The sequence below is a fragment of the Schistocerca cancellata genome, chromosome 9 (genome assembly GCF_023864275.1).
Source record: "Schistocerca cancellata isolate TAMUIC-IGC-003103 chromosome 9, iqSchCanc2.1, whole genome shotgun sequence".
Classification (NCBI taxonomy): domain Eukaryota; kingdom Metazoa; phylum Arthropoda; class Insecta; order Orthoptera; family Acrididae; genus Schistocerca; species Schistocerca cancellata.
In genome coordinates this window covers 356,735,953-356,753,696 of record NC_064634.1, presented here as the reverse complement: position 1 = coordinate 356,753,696, position 17,744 = coordinate 356,735,953, and the positions used below count along the sequence as shown (strand labels likewise).

At 45.0% G+C, this 17,744-nt stretch overlaps 2 protein-coding genes across 2 annotated transcripts in view; one reads left to right on the top strand and one right to left on the bottom strand.

The window, feature by feature from the left end:
• The window catches only part of LOC126101410 (uncharacterized), a 667,375-nt gene that overhangs the window by 177,961 nt on the left and 471,670 nt on the right, over nucleotides 1-17,744 (bottom strand). The gene's annotated exons all lie outside the window — the stretch shown is intronic.
• Nucleotides 4,017-17,744, top strand: part of LOC126100182 (superoxide dismutase [Cu-Zn]-like) — a 138,644-nt gene continuing 124,916 nt past the window's right edge. Inside the window, exon 1 of the mRNA XM_049910742.1 lies at nucleotides 4,017-4,110. Coding sequence (XP_049766699.1) covers nucleotides 4,091-4,110 — 20 coding nt within the window. The 5' untranslated portion in view covers nucleotides 4,017-4,090. The remainder of the gene's footprint in view (nucleotides 4,111-17,744) is intronic.

Here is a 17,744-nt window from a genome sequence, read left to right as displayed (position 1 = left end):
GGCTACACCAAGAAGAAATGCAGATGATAAACGGGTATTCGTTGGACAAATATATTATACTAGAACTGACATATGATTACATTTTCACGCAATTTGGGTGCATAGACCCTGAGAAATTAGTACCCAGAACAACTACCTCTGGCCGTAATAACGGCCTTGATACGCCTGGGCATTGTCAAACAAAGCTTGGATGGCGTGTACAGGTACAGCTGCCCATGCAGCTTCAACACCATACCACAGTTCATCAAGAGTAGTGACTGCCGTATTGAGACGAGCCAGTCGCTCGGCCACTGTTGAGCAGACGTTTTCAATTGGTGAGAGATCTGGAGAATGTGCTGGCCAGGGCAGCAGTCGAACATTTTCTATATCCAGAAAGGTCCGTACAGGACCTGCAACATGCGGTCGTGCATTATCCTGCTGAAATGTAGGGTTTCGCAGGGATCGAATGAAGGGTAGAGCCACGGGTCGTAACACATGTGAAATGTAACGTCCACTGTTCAAAGTGCCGTCAATGCGAACAAGAGGTGATCCAGAGGTGTAACCAATGGCGCCCCATACCATCACGCCGGGTGATACCCCAGTATGGCAATGACGAATACACGCTTCCAATGTGCGTTCACCGCGATGTCGCCAAACACGGATGCGACCATCACGATGCTGTAAACAGAACCTCGATTCATCTGAAAAAATGACGTTTTGCCTTTCGTGCACCCAGGTTCGTCGTTGAGTACACCATCGCAGGCGCTCCTGTCTGTGATGCAGCGTCAAGGGCAACCGCAGCCACGGTCTCCGAGCTGATAGTCCATGGTGCTGCAAACTTCGTCGAACTGTTCGTGCAGATGGTTGATGTCTTGCAAGCGTCCCCATCTGTTGACTCAGGGATCGAGACGTGGCTGCACGATCCGTTACAGCCATGCGGATAAGATGCCTGTCATCTCGACTGCTAGTGATACGAGGCCGTTGGGATCCAGCACGGCGTTCCGTATTACCGTCCTGAACCCATTGATTCCATATTCTGCTAACAGTGATTCGATCTCGCCCAACGCGAGCAGCAATGTCGCGATACGATAAACCGCAATAGCGATAGGCTACAATCCGACCTTTATCAAAGTCGGCAACGTGATGGTACGCATTTCTCCTCTTCACACGAGGCATCACAACAACGTTTCACCAGGCAACGCCAGTCAACTCCTGTTTGTGTATAAGAAATCGGTTGGAGAGTTTCCTCATATCAGCACTCTATAGGTTTCACCACCGGCGCCAACCTTGTGTGAATGCTGTGAAAAGCTTATCATTTGCATATCACAGTATCTTCTTCCTGTCGGTTAAATTTCGCGTCTGTAGCACGTCATCTTCGTGGTGTAGCAATTTTATGGCCAGTAGTGTACTATGAGCGGACGATCAGGACGTGTGTGCGTCACAAAAAGGAAATTTGTCAAAACTATTAAGGTAAATACGTTGTTTGTTCTCTATCTAAATCTTTCATTTGCTAACTATGCCTATCAGTAGTTAGTGCCTTCAGTAGTTAGAATCTTTTATTTTGCTGGCAGTATTGGCGCTCGCTGTATTGCAGTGGTTCGTCGAGTAACGAAGATTTTTGTGAGGTAAGTGATTCATGTAAGGTATAGGTTATTGTTAGTCAGGGCCATTCTTTTGTAGGGGTTACTGAAAGTCAGATTGCGTTGCGCTAAAAATATTGTGTGTCAGTTTAGTGATGATCAGAATAAGTAAAGAGAGAACTGTCTGAGTACGTTCAGTTTTGCTCAGATGTTTGAAAATCAAATAACGTAAGAGTCTTTCCAGCACTGTCATTCTTTACGTTCAAAGGAGAAGTTTCAATTGTACATATACTACATAATGTGATAAATATGTACAGTCATCCAACGACAGTCCACTGTACAGTATTTTATATCTTAGAGGCTATTTTCATTTTAGAGTTGCCCTAACAGGCCCATCGCCAAATGAATTTGCCATTTGATCCGTCTTGGTAAAAAAAGTAACTTTAAAATTGAGCGCCTTTTCTTATTTTCCTTACCTAAATATTTAAAACTGGATTTTACAAAATTCCGTTATTTTTATTGTAACGGTGCAGTTGTTGTAATGTACCTTGTTGACTATTTATATAATTCAATAATTTTTCTATATACACTCCTGGAAATTGAAATAAGAACACCGTGAATTCATTGTCCCAGGAAGGGGAAACTTTATTGACACATTCCTGGGGTCAGATACATCACATGATCACACTGACAGAACCACAGGCACATAGACACAGGCAACAGAGCATGCACAATGTCGGCACTAGTACAGTGTATATCCACCTTTCGCAGCAATGCAGGCTGCTATTCTCCCATGGAGACGATCGTAGAGATGCTGGATGTAGTCCTGTGGAACGGCTTGCCATGCCATTTCCACCTGGCGCCTCAGTTGGACCAGCGTTCGTGCTGGACGTGCAGACCGCGTGAGACGACGCTTCATCCAGTCCCAAACATGCTCAATGGGGGACAGATCCGGAGATCTTGCTGGCCAGGGTAGTTGACTTACACCTTCTAGAGCACGTTGGGTGGCACGGGATACATGCGGACGTGCATTGTCCTGTTGGAACAGCAAGTTCCCTTGCCGGTCTAGGAATGGTAGAACGATGGGTTGGATGACGGTTTGGATGTACCGTGCACTATTCAGTGTCCCCTCGACGATCACCAGTGGTGTACGGCCAGTGTAGGAGATCGCTCCCCACACCATGATGCCGGGTGTTGGCCCTGTGTGCCTCGGTCGTATGCAGTCCTGATTGTGGCGCTCACCTTCACGGCGCCAAACACGCATACGACCATCATTGGCACCAAGGCAGAAGCGACTCTCATCGCTGAAGACGACACGTCTCCAATCGTCCCTCCATTCACGCCTGTCGCGACACCACTGGAGGCGGGCTGCACGATGTTGGGGCGTGAGCGGAAGACGGCCTAACGGTGTGCGGGACCGTAGCCCAGCTTCATGGAGACGGTTGCGAATGGTCCTCGCCGATACCCCAGGAGCAACAGTGTCCCTAATTTGCTGGGAAGTGGCGGTGCGGTTCCCTACGGCACTGCGTAGGATCCTACGGTCTTGGCGTGCATCCGTGCGTCGCTGCGGTCCGGTCCCAGGTCGACGGGCACGTGCACCTTCCGCCGACCACTGGCGACAACATCGATGTACTGTGGAGACCTCACGCCCCACGTGTTGAGCAATTCGGCGGTACGTCCACCCGGCCTCCCGCATGCCCACTATACGCCCTCGCTCAAAGTCCGTCACCTGCACATACGGTTCACGTCCACGCTGTCGCGGCATGCTACCAGTGTTAAAGACTGCGATGGAGCTCCGCATGCCACGGCAAACTGGCTGACACTGACGGCGGCGGTGCACAAATGCTGCGCAGCTAGCGCCATTCGACGGCCAACACCGCGGTTCCTGGTGTGTCCGCTGTGCCGTGCGTGTGATCATTGCTTGTACAGCCCTCTCGCAGTGTCCGGAGCAAGTATGGTGGGTCTGACACACCGGTGTCAATGTGTTCTATTTTCCATTTCCAGGAGTGTAGTAACGAAGTCGAACCAATATTCCGTTTGCTTCTCTATGTGAATAACTGAATCTGTTGAAAAGGGTTCTGTCTAAAAACAAGCAAAATAAAATAAAAAAGTTGTCCTATTTAAAAGTACCAAGTTGACTTAGTTTCCTCCACTTCCCAGCGGGGTCTATGCACTGTGAGGTTCGACATCCGAGTAATTTCGAGGAAAGGGGCTGGCTCATCCCTGGTGCAATAGAGACTTGCCACCAGCAAAGTGCATCGCAATCTGTACACGAACAACTGCGATAATAGGGTTGCGTGTGTGCTGGCAGACACGAGTGGCGGCGGCTGTAGCAGTGTGGACGACCTTGAGGCCAAGCCAGTGACTCAGGAAGACCGCTGGCTGAGGGGCAGCGGAGTGGGGGCCTCCACTTTCACCGGCGGCCGGTTGTCTTCAGGATGAAGAGCCGGCGGCCCGGGCACTCTCAGTCCAGACTCAGAGCTGCGACCGTCCACCTCGACATCTGCACACTCGAGACCTCGCCGACCGCCATGGCAGCTTATGGATGCGCGTGAGTTGAGGATGGATTACTAGCACATGCGTCTTTCCCCACAACACGATACCTGTGTCCAGAATTCCGAGTGCCTTGTCGACATTTCAATCCCAAAGGAAGGCTTATGTCAAAAGTTACTGATGGGACCGCGAGGCATTTGGACAGCAATAGGAAAATGGGCATTTTACTAGTTCACGCAACGACAGACCTTCAGATAGTGACCAATGCGAAAGCGGCAGGATTAGGCTGATTATGTCTTTTTGTCCTTTGTTTACTTTGTCATATGGGGTTTAGTTATCAGTGGATCGGTGTCCACTAGTCTGCTGCAAAAGATCTTTCAGTTGAGCTCTTCATCTCTCTCTGCACTCGTATACTTCAGTCATTGCGCAAAATATAGGGAGGCCAGAAACAGTCTGAAATGCTTGTAAGGGTGTTCCGCGGCAGGTTGTATTTGGTAAGGTCTTATGAGACCAAGCTGCTGAGGTCCTCAGTCACTAAGCTTACACACTACTTAATCTAACTTACGCTAAGGACGACACACACACCCATGCCCGAGGGAGGATTCGAACCTCCGACGGGGAAGCCGCGCGGCGGCGGGATGTGTTAAGAAATTATTGTTACGAAAAAAATTCGATGCGCTGCGTCGTTTCCGAGTTAATTACTATTTTAGTTAACCAATCAGGCAGTTGCTTGCGCAAATTCATGCGGCCCGCAAGATATAGTTAGTGTCAGTTCTTCTCATAGTATTGTGGATGATAGTGCACAAGGCTGCTCAGCATTTGGCTGTCCAATTTCTGTATGGCTCTCTGGTTCGATTTTGGGAAACCAAACAAATAACACGTCCCATGCCCAACTTTTGTATCGCTCTCTTGTTCGGTTTTAGGAAACCAAACGAAGAACACGTTTGGTGACACCACCGTCTGTGGCGGGCCGCCTGAATTTTCAGGAGCAACGGCCTGATGTCTAACTTCTATGTTAATGAACTCGGAAATGGCGGAACGTATCGGATTTCTTTCTTAAGTTATCCCTGCAAAATCCTTACAAACTTTCAGACTGTTTCTCACCACCCTGTATATGGTTATGGTCATTCACATCTGCATATTATTCAAACAACTGTTGTTAATACGTTCCCAAACATGTTTTAGAATGTTTGTGCTGTCACTTGTATTCAGTTCTGTAAAATGCAGACATTTTTTGAGAATTAATTATTCTAACGAAATTAAGCCTAAAAGCAGTTTATGTTTGTTGTGATTACCACCTTCTATTCTACATTGTTAGGTTTTGTAGAACCCTCTTTCCATTATTTTACACACGTATCGTGTCCTTAGCAACTAAATGATGTTATTGTGAGTCTTGCTGGCAAACTTTTGAGGAACTCCACTCGTGAGTCATCTCAAGTTATCGCAAAATACAGTAGCGAAAAAAGAGAAATTACATTTATAGATGTAGTAGTTTGATTACTTTCAGGCCAAACTCACAATAACATCATTTAGTTGCAGATGACAAGCTACTGGTATACAACACTGTAAAGAGGGTCACATAGAACCCAACGATATAGAAAATAAGGTAACACTCACGACAGAGATAAACTGCTTTAAGGCCTAATTTCTTTAGAATAATTTCTATTTAAACATGTTTGAATTTTACAGAATTGGATACAAATACCCACTGATGATAGATCAAAGGTGCTGAAAGATGTTTGGACGTTTATAAATAACTGTTGTCTGCAGACCTGAATTCCCAAAATTTAATCCGCAAACACAGCTGCTGCTAGAGCTTCAGTATCAAACGATGACTAATATGTATGGTGTTTTTACATTCATATTATTAACTGCTTAGAGTGTATAGAGGATGCCGGGCTAGAAACATGTAAACCAATAATGGTATATTGGGTATGTTGGGTAAAGAATTTGTAACCAACTAATATGGTAAGAACTCAGAGTTCTAATCGCTGTTTTATTAACAGTGGATCGGTAAGTTGATCACCACTGGAAAACCAACACCGAGTGTGTAATCTAAAGGTACATTTAAGGTAAAGAATTGTATATTCGCGATAGATTTACATTTACAACTTTTTTTCGCTCCCTAGCATGGAAGCATTTCATCCTGTTGTACACATCATATTAACAGGACCAACTACAAATATCAATTTTTATATGACAAGTACAAGTCGAATTTTAAATGGTGATTAAGTACCACAAACATTAGTGGGTCATTTCATGACGTGGGTAGGTAATTTCGTGATAGGTGTAAGGTAATTTTGTGATTGTTTTGCGCGGGGGGTTGCCGCGCGGTCTTGGGCGACTTGTCACGGTTCGCGTGGCTCACCCCCCCCCCCCCCTTTGGGCATGGGTGTGTGTATTTCCCTTAGCGTAAGTTAGTTTAAGTTGGATTAAATAGTGTGTAAGCTTAGGGACCGATGGCCTCAGCAGTTTGGTCCCACAGGACTTACCACAAATCTCCAAATCTCTGTGATAGTTGTAACATAATGAGTAGAGTGCGGCTGAGTCAACAATATCTGCAAACAACGATGTTCCACAAGTCTGCAACCCAAAGTGGTCCATTGCCCCTCCAACAGGTGTGGCCGTAAGGAGTTAACAAAAAATGTCACGAAATTACCTTTACCATGAAGATACCTTCCTTTGCCCTACTATATGATCGGTGGTAAAAATTTACACAGACACGCTAGTCAACACTTCTCTGATATTTTCTATATTTTGTGTTTTCTTTTAGTATATTCTGATCTGAAATACGAAGAAAGTATTTTGAGATAGGTAACTTCGTGATATGCTGAAACGAAAAAATATTTACATCAACGAACGTGAAGCCAATCAATTTTACTAAGTACACTGTTTTCATAAAGTTCAAAGAATATGAGCTATAGCGCATAACTGTGGGCTGCGTGTAATCTTTATCTTTACAAACTCTAAGCTAAGAATTTCCTTCCAAAAGTTAAGCACCACCCTTTGTCACGAAAACAACAAAACTAAGCGCGATCCATAATGAATTAGCAATATTCTTGGCTAAGAAAATGATACGTTGTTTTTACTCTTACCTTGACTGATTGTCTCAAATATTTATAAATAGAGCACATATTTTTACAGTCATTAAATCTTACAGCGAACGACACGTCAGCTAGGTCAAAAATATCTCGTGCTGCCGGTATTGATGTCCCAAGTAGCTACAAGCCGTGGTCGTACGCTAACCTGCAACGGGCGTAGTCGCACGTTACAGTGGCTTAAAAAAATCACGAAATTATCAGTGTCACGGAAACACCTTCCTTTATCTTGCGCTCCACTGTCCACTGTTCAGTGCATGCCAGACGGTAGTTCCTACCGAAATTAGCTATTTTATGCCCCATTTCACTCGTGGCTGGAGTGACGGAAAAACGATTCTCTATGCTTCTCTGTACGCTCTCTAGTATCTCTTATTTAATTATTACGGTTCCCAAGCATGAAACACGATGGAGGCAGCAGAACTGTCGCGATGTTTTTCATCGAATAAGAGTTCTCTGAATCTGCAACGGAGTTTCGCAGTAGCGACTCCATCTTCCTTGCGCATATTCTCATTTACTTCCTCTGGGCATCTATGTTGCATTTTCGTATCGAATGTACTCAGCCCACAGATCCCTAGTAACGCTTTTCTAAATTCGAAGTCTGGTGACACACACACTTGACAACGGCTGCGAAGGCTGCAGCAGTGTCTGTCTAGGGTAAGTGCGGTGTTTCCTTTGTCAGTGAGTTTCACTTACTTAGCCAGCACGCTTCCGACAAACCTATATCTTCCGTGCACCTTCCACACGTGTTCGATTTCAGTCACTTGTTATTATTGTCCCCATATATTTAAACGCCATGACTGGTTTCAAAAGTTTAACAATAATCTTGAAGTCAGATACTACCGAAAATGGAGTGAATGGAAGCAGCTTTCAGTTTTAAAAGAAAATATTGGTCAGACACTAGGGAATCGCGCACTGCAGGTTCCTTACAAAATTATGTATATGCAAAGTTTATCCATTCTGGGAATCGAGAATATTGTCGATTTTTGGCCCTTATACACGTTGATACTAGCAAGATAATGGTCCCAGGTATTCCAAAACTTTCGAGACTGTTTTACTTTCAAGTTTGAAGTCGGATAAGAGATGACAAAAGAAATATTTTTTTCGTGTGATATAATTTCAAATGATCGATTTAGGATTTTTCCCTTTACTTGTACTGTGGAACCTTTCTTCTTGCCAAATGTTATGATTCTAAGTCAACAGGAATCACACTACAGCTTTTGATTAGTGGGTTTCCGAGTATCAAAATACGTGACTTAAATAGCCGTAAGCTTTGATTTCAGTGACTTAGAAGCTTAAAATTTTCACGCTGGCAAGGGAGCACAGAAGTTAGTACGTGACGCAAATCATATTTTGATACGCAAAACTTTTTCACATAAAAACGGTCTTAACAGACAGAGGAATAAAAAAACGACAAAATGTAATTTTTCAGGTTATATAATTACAGATTAAAAGATTTTCGGATTTTTTCCTTTACTTGTACTGCGAAACTTATATTCGTGCCAAATTTGACGATTTAGCTCAACAGGGAGCAGCCTGTAGCTTTTGATGAGTTAGTTTTCTAGTTTCAAAATACGTGACATAAGTGGCCATATCTTTCGATTGAACTGACTTAGTAACTTAACATTTTTACATCGCTAAGGGACCATAGACCATAATATGTGATACAGATTTAAACTTGGTACGTCTGCTTATTCCTGAGGGAAAAACAGACAGTCGGACACACACACACACACACACACACACACACACACACACACACAGAGAGAGAGAGAGAGAGAGAGAGAGAGAGAGAGAGAGAGAGAGAGAGAGAGAGACAGACAACAAAGCGTTTCTGTAAAGGCTCCATTTTTACAGATTGAGGCACTAAACCCTTGAAATTGATAATTTTAAAAATAAATATGAATGTTACGTCTTGCGCTTAACTGCAAACTGATGATTAGATTTGGGACCCAGCTTACTCCTTTGTAAAATCAATAACCTTTAGCATAAAGTAGATTTGAAGACTTGGGAGTTCATCATTCAGTTCCTTCAGTTCTTCTGGAAGCCTGTTAAAAATGAAACCTTCTGCACAGTGCACACCTTTCTGTACAATGATTAAAAAACCGTTAAGCATGTGCAGGGATGGAAGAGCTTCAATTACGAGACAAGTAAACAACAGCCAATGCGAATTTCGCGAACTGACATCGCCGATCTACCTGACCCCTCTTTCTGGGATAAGAATATTTTTGGTGACTGCACACAGCTGCCCCAAAATATGACACCAAAGGAGATAATAGAGCGAAAGAAGACAGAGTCAACAAACCTTTACGTTTGAGTGTCATAGACAGTGGAGGTTATTCTCGTAATGAAGATTTCAGCATTCAGTTGTTTCTTGCACAAGATGTTGAACGTGATGAAGTATAAGCGCGGCGACAGCGCGACGTTTTGCCAAGGACAGTAAACGGAACTTATGTCACCCCCATTGTTCAAGTCTTTCGCGGACAACATGTTCCACTCCTTTGCCGTACATACCTGTGCCTCGCATGATCGCCTTGTGGCTAGCCGGATAAACATGTCCATGAGCCCCCCCCCCGCCCCCTCCCCCTCCCTTGGGAGACTTTTAATTCGTATCAATCCCCCTCTCCTCTACCAGCTTCTCGCAGCGAACAACCACAGCTTTTCTCACTTCATTAGTGACCCCACAGCCTATTCTTCAAAGAATCGAACTCCCATGCTTAAGACAGCATCAGCATCTACATCTACATACATACTCCGCAATCCACCATACGGTGCGTGGCGGAGGGTACCTCGTACCACAACTAGCATTTTCTCTCCCTTTTCCACTCCCAAACAACGAGGGAAAAATGACTGCCTATATGCCTCTCTATGAGCCCTAATCTCTCTTATATTATCTTTGTGGTGTTTTCGCGAAATATAAGTTGGTGGCAGTAAAATTGTAGTGCAGCCAGCCTCACTGGATCTCTAAATTTCCTCAGTAGCGATTCACGAAAAGAACGCCTCCTTTCCTCCAGAGACTCCCACCCAAACTCCTGAAGCATTTGCGTAACACTCGCATGAAGATCAAACCTACCAGTAACAAATCTAGCAGCCCGCCTCTGAATTGCTTCTATGTCCTCCGTCAATCCGACCTGATAGGGATCCCAAACGCTCGAGCAGTACTCAAGAATAGGTCGTATTAGTGTTTTATGAGCGGTCTCCTTTACAGATGAACCACATCTTCCCAAAATTCTACCAATGAACCGAAGACGACTATCTGCCTTCGCCACAGCTGCCATTACATGCTTGTCCCACTTCATATCGCTCTGCAGTGTTACTCCCAAATATTTAATCCACGTGACAGTGTCAAGCGCTACACTACTAATGGGGTATTCAAACTTTACAGGATTCTTTTTCCTTTTCATCTGCATTACTTTAGATTTATCGATATTAAGAGTTAGCTGCCATTCTTTACACCAATCACAAATCCTGTCCGAGTCATCTTGTGTTCTCCTACAGCCATTCAACGACGACACCTTCCCGTACACCACAGCATCATCAGCTAACAGCCGCATATTGCTATCCACCCTATCCAAAAGATCATTTATGTAGATAGAAAACAACAGCAGACCTACCACACTTCCCTGGGGCACTCCAGATGATACCCTTACCTCCGATGAACACTCACCATCGAGGACAACGTACTGGGTTCTATTACTTAAGAAGTCTTCGAGCCACTCCCATACTTGGGAACCAATCCCATATACTCGTGCCTTAGTTAGGAGTCTGCAGTGGGGCACCGAGTCAAACGTTTTCCGGAAGTCAAGGAATATGGCATCCGTCTGATACCCTTCATCCATGGTTCGCAAGATATCATGTGAAAAAAGGGCGAGTTGCGTTTCGCAGGAGCGATGCATTCTAAAGCCGTGCTGATGCATGGACAGCAACTTCTGTGTCTCAAGTAAATTCATTATATTCGAACTGAGAATATGTTCGAGAATCGTGCAACAAACTGGTGTCATGGGCTAGCGACATGCACATATACGGTAGTAACGCGTACGCGTATACAAAAGGGCAGTGCACTGGATGAGCTGTCATTTATACTACGGTGATTCATGTTAAAAGGTTTCTGACGTCATTATGCCCGCACAACGGCACCAACAGACTTTGAACGCGGAATGGTTGTTGGAGTTAGACGCATGGGAAATTTGGTTTCGGAAATATTTAGGAAATTCAATATTCTGAGATCCGCAGTGCCAAGAGTGTGTCGAGAACACCAAATTTCAGGCATTACGTTTCACCACGGACAGTGCAGTGGCAGACGGCCTTCACTTAACGACCGAGAGTAGTGGCGATTGAATAGAGTTGTCAGTGCTGGCAGACAAGCAACACTGCCTGAAAAAAACTGCAGAAATCAATGTGGGACGTACGGCGAACGTATCCGTTAGGACAGCGCGGCGAAATTTGGCGTTAATGGGCTACGGCAGCAGCAGCGCCTGTGCTAACAGCACGACATCGTCTACAGCGCCTCCCCTGGGCTCATGGCCAGATCGGTTGGTCCCTAGACGACTGCAAAGCCGTGACCTGGTCAGATGGGTCCCAATTTCAGTCGGTACGAGCTCTTGGTAGGGTACGAGTGCGGCGCAGACTCCACAAAGCAAACCGTGCAAGCTGATGGTGTTTCCTTAAGGATGTGGGCTGTTTCCATGGAACGGACTGGGTCTCTCGGTCCAACTGAACCGACTTTGGCTGGAAACCGTTTGTAGCCATTCATGGACATAATGTCCCCAAATGACGATGGGAGTTTCATGGATGACAATGCGACATGTCACTGGGCAACAGTTGTTCGCCATTGGTTTGAAGAACATTGTGTACAATTCGAGGGAATGGTTTGGCCACCCAGGTCACCCGACATGAGACCACAGAACACTTGCGGGACATAATCGAGAGGTCACTTCGTGCACAAAATCCTGCACCGGCAACACTTTCGCAATTATCGACGGCTATAGAAGCAGGAAGGCTCAATATTTCTGCAGGGCACATCGGACGACTTGCTGAGTCCATGCCACGTCGAGTAACTGCATTACGCCGGGTAAAAGGAGTTCAACATGATATTAGGAGGTATCCCATGACTTTTGTCGCATCATTGTACTTTACAAATGACTTTTGAATATTTGACGTGAAGTTCGTAAAGCCTTGATGATTGAAGACGCAAACTCATAATTATCGTGGTTTTATTAGTTTCGGGTTATTCACCTGTTCACTATGTGTCCTACAGTGATTTAAATTGTAGGTACCTTCAGTCATACATATGAAAACTGTCTGCAAAGTAGGTAGCAAATAGAGTTAGTAGTAAAGAAATAATAAATTAAAACGTCATGCTTGATAGTGAAGTTTTACCTCGTGAACGACGAGCATTTGGTAACTGATAAACTGTTTCTCTTTTATTATTTTGTGGGGCTGTAAGCGAGAAAACGTTTAGAAAAGATTTCAAATTTTAAGTTCGTTGGATGTTTGAAAGACTCTGATCCTCAAATACTAGATGAACATACCGACCTCTTCCTCTTCTACTTCTTCTTTTCTCCGTCCTTTGTCCCGCATCTGTGCAGGCTCGGCATGTTATGAAACGATTTGACATGATTAATTTTAATGAGTGTCCGGTTACCCTTCCTGTTGCCAAGCCCTTACCCCCCGGGACGGAATGTATCCCAGCTACCTGCGTGTAGTGTAATGGAATGTAGTCGACTCAAGTCGGGTGATGCTGAGGGATTTAGATTAGGAAATAAGGCACTTAAAGTAGTAGATGAGTTTTCCTATTTTGGGAGGAAAATAACTAATGATGGTCGGAGAGGATATAAAATGTAGACTGGCAATGCGAGGGAAAGCGTGTCCGAAGAAGAAAAATTTGTTCCCATCGAGTATAGATTTAAGTGTCAGGAAGTCGTTTCTGAAAGTATTTGTATGGAGTGTAGCCATGTATGGTAGTGAAACGTGGACGTTAAATAGTTTGGACAAGAAGAGAATAGAAGCTTTCGAAATGTGGTGCTACTGAAGAATGCTGAAGATTAGATGGGTAGATCACATAACTAATGAAGAGCTATTGAATAGAATTACGGAGAAGAGAAATTTGTCGCACAACTTCACTAGAAGAAGGGATCGGTTGGTAGGACATGTTCTGAGGCATCAAGGGATCATCAGTTTTGTATTGGATGGCAGCGTGGAGGGTAAAAATCATAGAGGCAGACCAAGAGAAGAATACACTAAGCAGATTCAGAAGGATGTAGGTTGCAGTAGATTCTGGGAGATCAAGAAGCTTGCACAGGATAGGGTAGCATGGAGAGCTGCATGAAACCAGTCTCTCGACTGAAGAGCACAACAACAATAACAACTGTACATTAGCCACCATTGTAATTATTGGTAGTTTCAAATTATGCTTTTGATACAGCAGATGTTAGAAACATCTCCTGTGAACTCCGTGACCTGTGCGTAGATGTCTGGTTCCTCATACCACCGGAGACCTACCAACAACCTGCCGAATCCATGCTACGCAGGATCACTGCTGCACTGCTTACCAAAAGGGTGCCAACACGCTTTTAAGCAGGTGATCGTAATGATCTGGCGCATCTTTGTCCGGTTCCTTCTGTGTGGTGAAATCCAACGGCGCCTGAACGGTAATAATCTGCGGAGCATGCAGATGCGCCAGGAGTAGCAACCTACAGCAAATTATATATCGAAGGCACAGAGCAGTCGATTAGTCTGTAGGTAGACGGCGCCCTATCTGTCTGTCGTTCAGATTAGTGCGGGGATGAACCAATTTACTGCGAGAATGAGATTTTCACTCTGCAGCGGAGTGTGCGCTGATATGAAACTACCTGGCAGATTAAAACTGTGTGCCCGACCGAGACTCGAACTCGGGACCTTTGCCTTTCGCGGGCAAGTGCTCTACCATCTGAGCTACCGAAGCACGACTCACGCCCGGTCTCACAGCTTTACCTCTGCCAGTATCTCGTCTCCTACCTTCCAAACTTTACAGAAGCTCTCCTGCGAACCTTGCAGAACTAGCACTCCTGAAAGAAAGGATACTGCGGAGACATGGCTTAGCCACAGCCTGCAAGGTTCGCAGGAGAGCTTCTGTAAAGTTTGGAAGGTAGGAGACGAGATACTGGCAGAAGTAAAGCTGTGAGACCGGGCGTGAGTCGTGCTTCGGTAGCTCAGATGGTAGAGCATTTGCCCGCGAAAGGCAAAGGTCCCGAGTTCGAGTCTCGGTCGGGCACACAGTTTTAATCTGCCAGGAAGTTTCAATTTACTGCGCATTCAAACAACATCGAGTTCGAATCATAAATGAACAAAGGAAATGTGCAGCGGCCGAACTGCCATCCGGCCACCCAGACTTCGGTTCCCCATGGTTTACCTAAATTATTTAAAGCTTATACCACAATTGTTCCTCAGACAAGAACACTGGCTATTTAATGTTTCAGTCTTGTCCAATCTGATGTCTGTACTCCGTCTTTAACGACATCGATGTCAACAGAAGGCACTATTCCGGTTTCCTCTGTCCTTTACTCTGAGCGCCGATGAACTGTAGGAATCGAGAACACAACATGCTCAAGGCTTCAGTTCAGAAAGTTACGTTTTCTGTTTCGAAACACCAAAAAACGAACAATATTATGTGATATACTAGTTCGCTGTACTGTTGACGCACATTGCGCAAACGAGATACAGAGGTAAAGTCGAGATCTGTGTTTTCTGGCTGGCACGTGTAAACTATGGCCATCTCACGGCCATTTTCAATTCACACCGGCAATAGACCGAGGTGGTGCAGTAGTAAGTCTTTTTAGCAATATATTCCATCATATGCTTTTTTTGTGGAGGTAGTTTACATGTACGTCTTTCCCTTTACGTAACTGCTGGAACCGGTTGGAGCTGCAACTGAATGAATGTAAAAATTATTTCTAGGATATTTTTTTCATACCATTAATTTTCTTACTGATTTGTTACCTGACTCTTTTTCCCTGTATGCTTTGTCTCTGCCTAGTCAATGTACCCACCATTGTTCATAATTTATTGCGTCCGCAGCCCGTGGTCGTGCGGGAGCGTTCTCGCTTCCCACGCCCGGGTTCCCGGGTTCGATTCCCGGCGGGGTCAGGGATTTTCTCTGCCTCGTGATGGCTGGGTGTTGTGTGATGTCCTTAGGTTAGTTAGGTTTAAGTAGTTCTAAGTTCTAGGGGACTGATGACCATAGATGTTAAGTCCCATAGTGCTCAGAGCCGTTTGAGCCATAATTTATTGCGCTTTTTCTGCTCCTTCCAGGGCTCTTGTTATCAAGTCCTCGATACAGCAGGAAGTTTTTAGTAACTTGTCCTTTCTTAGGTATTGTCCAGAAACCCTTTTCTGTCGCCTTTTCGTTACAGTACCTCTACATTTCGTACCGTACTTGCCTATTAAATTTTTAACATCTATCTGCAGCTCCATATTTCAAATGTTTCCAGTTTCTTCTCACTTATTCATTTCCATACAATGCCTTACTCTCTTTTCTAATCTTTTGTTTGTTTCCATGTCTAAACTTGATACAGTAATTTGTTCAGAAAAAGTTTTCCACTGCGTAAATTTCCTAAAAATATCGTTCTTGCCTCTGCTGACCAATACAAAGTTGCATCCTAGGTAGGAGAACTTTTTCTTCTTCTGCTGTGTATCTTGAAATTTTTTAGTTAAGCAATTATTTTTTCTCCTTTGTCCTCATCTACATTACCTTCATCTTAAATTTGTCTATCCTTGACGCACATTACGTGCTGCACCATCCCATGGGCACCAAAGGCAACGATGAACCATTCGGCTACAGAGGCGGATCCGGGTTCGATTCCCGGTACCTCGGTCGATTTCATATGTGCTACGGACATCTGGAACAGGGTCAACTCAGCTTCATTAGGTCAGATGAGGAGCAGCTAGTACAAAGAAGCAGCGTCACTATCGGGATTCAACTACTGACAATAATGGCTAGAGGGATTGCCGAATGCTGATCACACGTTCCACGATCATACATCTCTCATCGTACTGTCTTCTAGCCAGCAGTCGGCCAGTCGGAAAAGGCCTAGGTGTTTACGTTTACGTTTTATATACTCCGTGCAACAAGTTCACTAAGTCTCCCTTACTTTCCACTTCAGCATCGTCGTTATTGTTCCTCTGACATATGGGTCATACACAAATGGTGACGTGTCTTGCACACTTCTCAACACATATCTATCCACCTCGATTTTTCAGTCCTGTTGCTCTAATTTCGTTTTTGTAGATATTGAAGACAGATTCTGTGGTCTTCAAAATGGTTCAAATGGCTCTGAGCACTATGGGACTCAACGGCTGTGGTCATAAGTCCCCTAGAACTTAGAACTACTTAAACCTAACTAACCTAAGGACAGCACACAACACCCAGCCATCACGAGGCAGAGAAAATCCCTGACCCCGCCGGGAATCGAACCCGGGAACCCGGGCGTGGGAAGCGAGAACGCTACCGCACGACCACGAGATGCGGGCTGTGGTCTTCTCAAGTCGACTCAAGCATATCGCAATATCAGAACCTCAGCAAAGTAACTGTTACTAATTTAAGTGTACACAGTGCTGAAATACGCTGATGTGACAAAAAGTCACGGGATACCTTCTAATATCGTGACGGATCTCCTTTTGCCTGGCATAGTGTAGGAACTCGACCTGTCACGGACTCAACAAGTGGTCGGAAGTCCTCTGCAGAAATACTGAGCCTGCTGCCTTTATAGCCGTCCATAATTGCGAAAGTATTGGAGCTGTAGGATTTTGCGCACGAACTGACCTCTCGGTTATGTCCCATAAATGTTCCATGGGATTCATGTCGGGCGATCTGGGTGGCCAAACCATCCGCTCGAAATGTCCAGAGTCTTCCTCAAACAAATCGAAAACAATTGTGGTCTGGCGACATGGCGCGTTGTCATCCATAAAACCTCCATCATTGTATGAGAACACAAGGTCCATGAATGGCTGCAAATGATCTCGAAATAGCCGAACATCCAGAGGACGCAGTCCATTCCATGTAAACATGGCCCACACCATTATGGAGCCATCACCAGGTTGCACAGTGCAGTGTTGACAACTTGGCTCCATGGCTTTCTGGGGTCTGCGCCACACTTGAACCTACTATCAGTTCTTATCAACTGAAATCGGGATTCGTCACATCAGGCCACAGTTTTTCAGTCGTCTAGGGTCCAAACGATGTTATGACGAGCACAGGGGAGCGGCTGCTAGCGATGTCCTGCTGTTGGCAACAGCACTCGAGTCTGTCGTCTGCTGCCATAACCCACTAATGCCAGATTTCGCCTCACTCTCCTGACGGATACTTTCGTCGTACGTTCCACATTGACTTCTGCGGCTATGTCACACTGTATTGCTTGTCTGTCAGCACTGACACCGCTTCGCAAACGCCATTGATCGTTAAGTGAAGACCGTCGTTCACTGCGATCTTTGTGGTGTGAGGTAACGCCTGAAATTTGTAATCCTCGACACACTCTTGACGCTATTGACTGTGGAATATTGAAATCCCTAACGATTTCAGCAATGGAATGTCCCATGCGTCTAGCTCCAACTACCATTCAAA